Raw genomic sequence first — 2,333 nt, forward strand, 5'->3', positions numbered from 1 at the left:
TGGGAGATTTTCCAGCTGCCCCAGCCCCAGAGCGGCTCCTCCCGTTCGTCTCACATTCCCTAAGGCAAATGTGCCACAGGTTGCCTGGCCCTGGGCTGCCGGGGGGCTGCCAGGGGCTCTCCGAGCTCAGGGAAGGGTCCCTGGCCCACAGCCCCATGAGGTGTGCACGGGAGGTGGCTGTGCGCTGCTCAGGTCCCCGCTCTGTCCTGCCTTGCCCTGCGCATTGCAGGATACCAATAAAACCCCAGACTATTACTCACCGCTGGGCCGTTCTAGACAAGCGTCTGCATTATTTTTGGCTGCCTTTGCCTTGGGGCTCCTGGAAGCCAGGGATTCAGGGAAGCCGCAGCACAGCTCTGTTTAAACAAGTGCTCTTAATAGAGCTGCGAGGGGAGAAGGAGACGCGGTGGAATTTGTGGTGGGGAGGGGAGAGGGGCTGTGAGCACACCCTGCACTGGGTGAGCTGTCCCCAGGCAGCGCTGTCGGGGAGAGCCCGCTCCTCCCCACCGTATTTGCCAGCCGGGAGTGAGTGCTGTAGCTCCGGGACCCCAGGAGCGATTCCCTTCTGCTCTGTGGCTGCCCCAGTGGTAGAGCATCATCTCGCCCCACGGGTCTGCCCTGGGGTCCCCCGTGACCTGGTGTCACCTCCCCACCGCAGGCTCTGTATCATGGGAAGTTCATCGATACCGGCTTCACATTACCCTTCTACAAGCGGATGCTGAACAAGCGGCCCACGCTGAAGGACCTGGAATCCATCGACCCCGAGTTTTACAACTCCATCGTCTGGACCAAGTGAGTGGCCTGCTCTCCCTCCTGGCCCGGGGCCCGTCCTGCTGCGGGGGAGGCAGCGCTCCTCCCCACGGCTCCTCACTGCTGCCAAGTGCCTGTCAGAAATCACATCCCGGTGTCCTCCTGCAGGGAGAACAGCCTGGAGGAGTGCGGCCTGGAGCTGTACTTCATCCAGGACATGGAGATCTTGGGCAAGGTGACCACCCATGAGCTGAAGGAGGGCGGCGAGAGCATCCGGGTGACAGAGGAGAACAAGGAGGAGTATATCATGTGAGTGGCCATCCCAACGCCCCCGCCGGGCGCCTACCCCTGCCAGCTGCAGGGCAGTTCTGGGGTGGGAACGTGGGGCTTGGGACGTGGCCGCCTCCCTGGGCTACGTGGCCTGTGACAAGTATGGGCTGGCGCGGTCGGCTGAGCTCTGCTGCGGTCTGGCTTGCTGCTGGCTGGGCAGTTGCCAGTACTTTCAGGAAAGAGGAGAGGGGAAAGAGGGTGAGACTTCTCTCCCTGTCCTGTGGCTGCTCCCCCTGCCTGTCCACGGCTGGGCTGGCTGGGAGCTGCCAGGGCCAACTCCTCCTGCCGATGGTAGGCTCCCATTAGGGGACCTAGTTTGCACCCTGTGTTCCCATGACAGCTGCTGGTCTGTGCTCGGGGCTGTCTGCTGCACTTGGGTTCGGAGGTGGAAAGAGAAACCCACTAGTGGGAATTGAGGGGAGCCCTGGTGATTTGCAGGAGCCCCTCTCCGCCTCCCCACACACTCCTTCAGCTCTTGGGGCCCTCCCCACCAGCAGGAGGGATGGCAGGGGTTCCCGGTGCTGGGCCAGCGGCGCTGGCTGCCTGCCGACTGCCTCTGCCTTCCCAGGCTGCTGACGGACTGGAGGTTCACACGGGGCGTGGAGGAGCAGACCAAGGCTTTCCTGGACGGATTCAACGAGGTGGTGCCGCTGGAGTGGCTGCGGTACTTTGACGAGAAGGAGCTGGAGGTGAGCTGGCGCCTGTGCTGGGATGGGGACGTGGAGATACCGGCACTTCCCACCCTGCCACGGGCTTCCCTGGGAATGGCATGCGGTGACGGCAGAGCGCACAGGCTCCGCTCACACCCTCTGCCCCTCGGCTCTGCTGATGGATGTACCCCTGCCCCAGGTGGTTGGGTCTGTGGGGTGGCTCGTTGGGTCTGTTAGCAAGGAAACATCTTGTTGGAGGCGAGGAGTTTCTCCCAGACACCTCCATTGCCCAGTGCTGGAGCCTGCGCCTTGTGCAGCCCGGCACCGGAGGAGTGGGCACAGGGCCCTGTTTCTGTCCCCCTGCTAACCGTCCCCTGTCCCCAGCTGATGCTGTGCGGGATGCAGGAGATCGACATGAACGATTGGCAGAAGAACACCATCTACCGGCACTACACCAAGAACAGCAAACAGATCCAGTGGTTCTGGCAGGTCAGTCCCAGCACCGGCAGTGCCTCTCCTGCTCCCCACCCCTGGGATTGTCCCCTGCCTGAGGCTCCAGGGCAGGCAGGGCTGGCCCGGGACAGGCAGCCTCACCAGGCTGTC

The 2,333-nt window shown here is 63.3% G+C and overlaps 1 protein-coding gene across 1 annotated transcript in view; it reads left to right on the plus strand.

Annotated features, from left to right (window-relative positions):
* Nucleotides 1-2,333, plus strand: part of WWP2 (WW domain containing E3 ubiquitin protein ligase 2) — a 39,540-nt gene that overhangs the window by 35,145 nt on the left and 2,062 nt on the right. The window contains 4 exon segments of the mRNA XM_009894038.1: nt 659-792; nt 919-1,059; nt 1,649-1,769; nt 2,115-2,219. Of these exon segments, the coding sequence (XP_009892340.1) occupies nt 659-792; nt 919-1,059; nt 1,649-1,769; nt 2,115-2,219 (501 nt within the window).

The sequence above is a fragment of the Charadrius vociferus genome, unplaced genomic scaffold (assembly GCF_000708025.1).
Source record: "Charadrius vociferus isolate BGI_N301 unplaced genomic scaffold, ASM70802v2 scaffold341, whole genome shotgun sequence".
Taxonomy (NCBI): Eukaryota; Metazoa; Chordata; class Aves; order Charadriiformes; family Charadriidae; genus Charadrius; species Charadrius vociferus.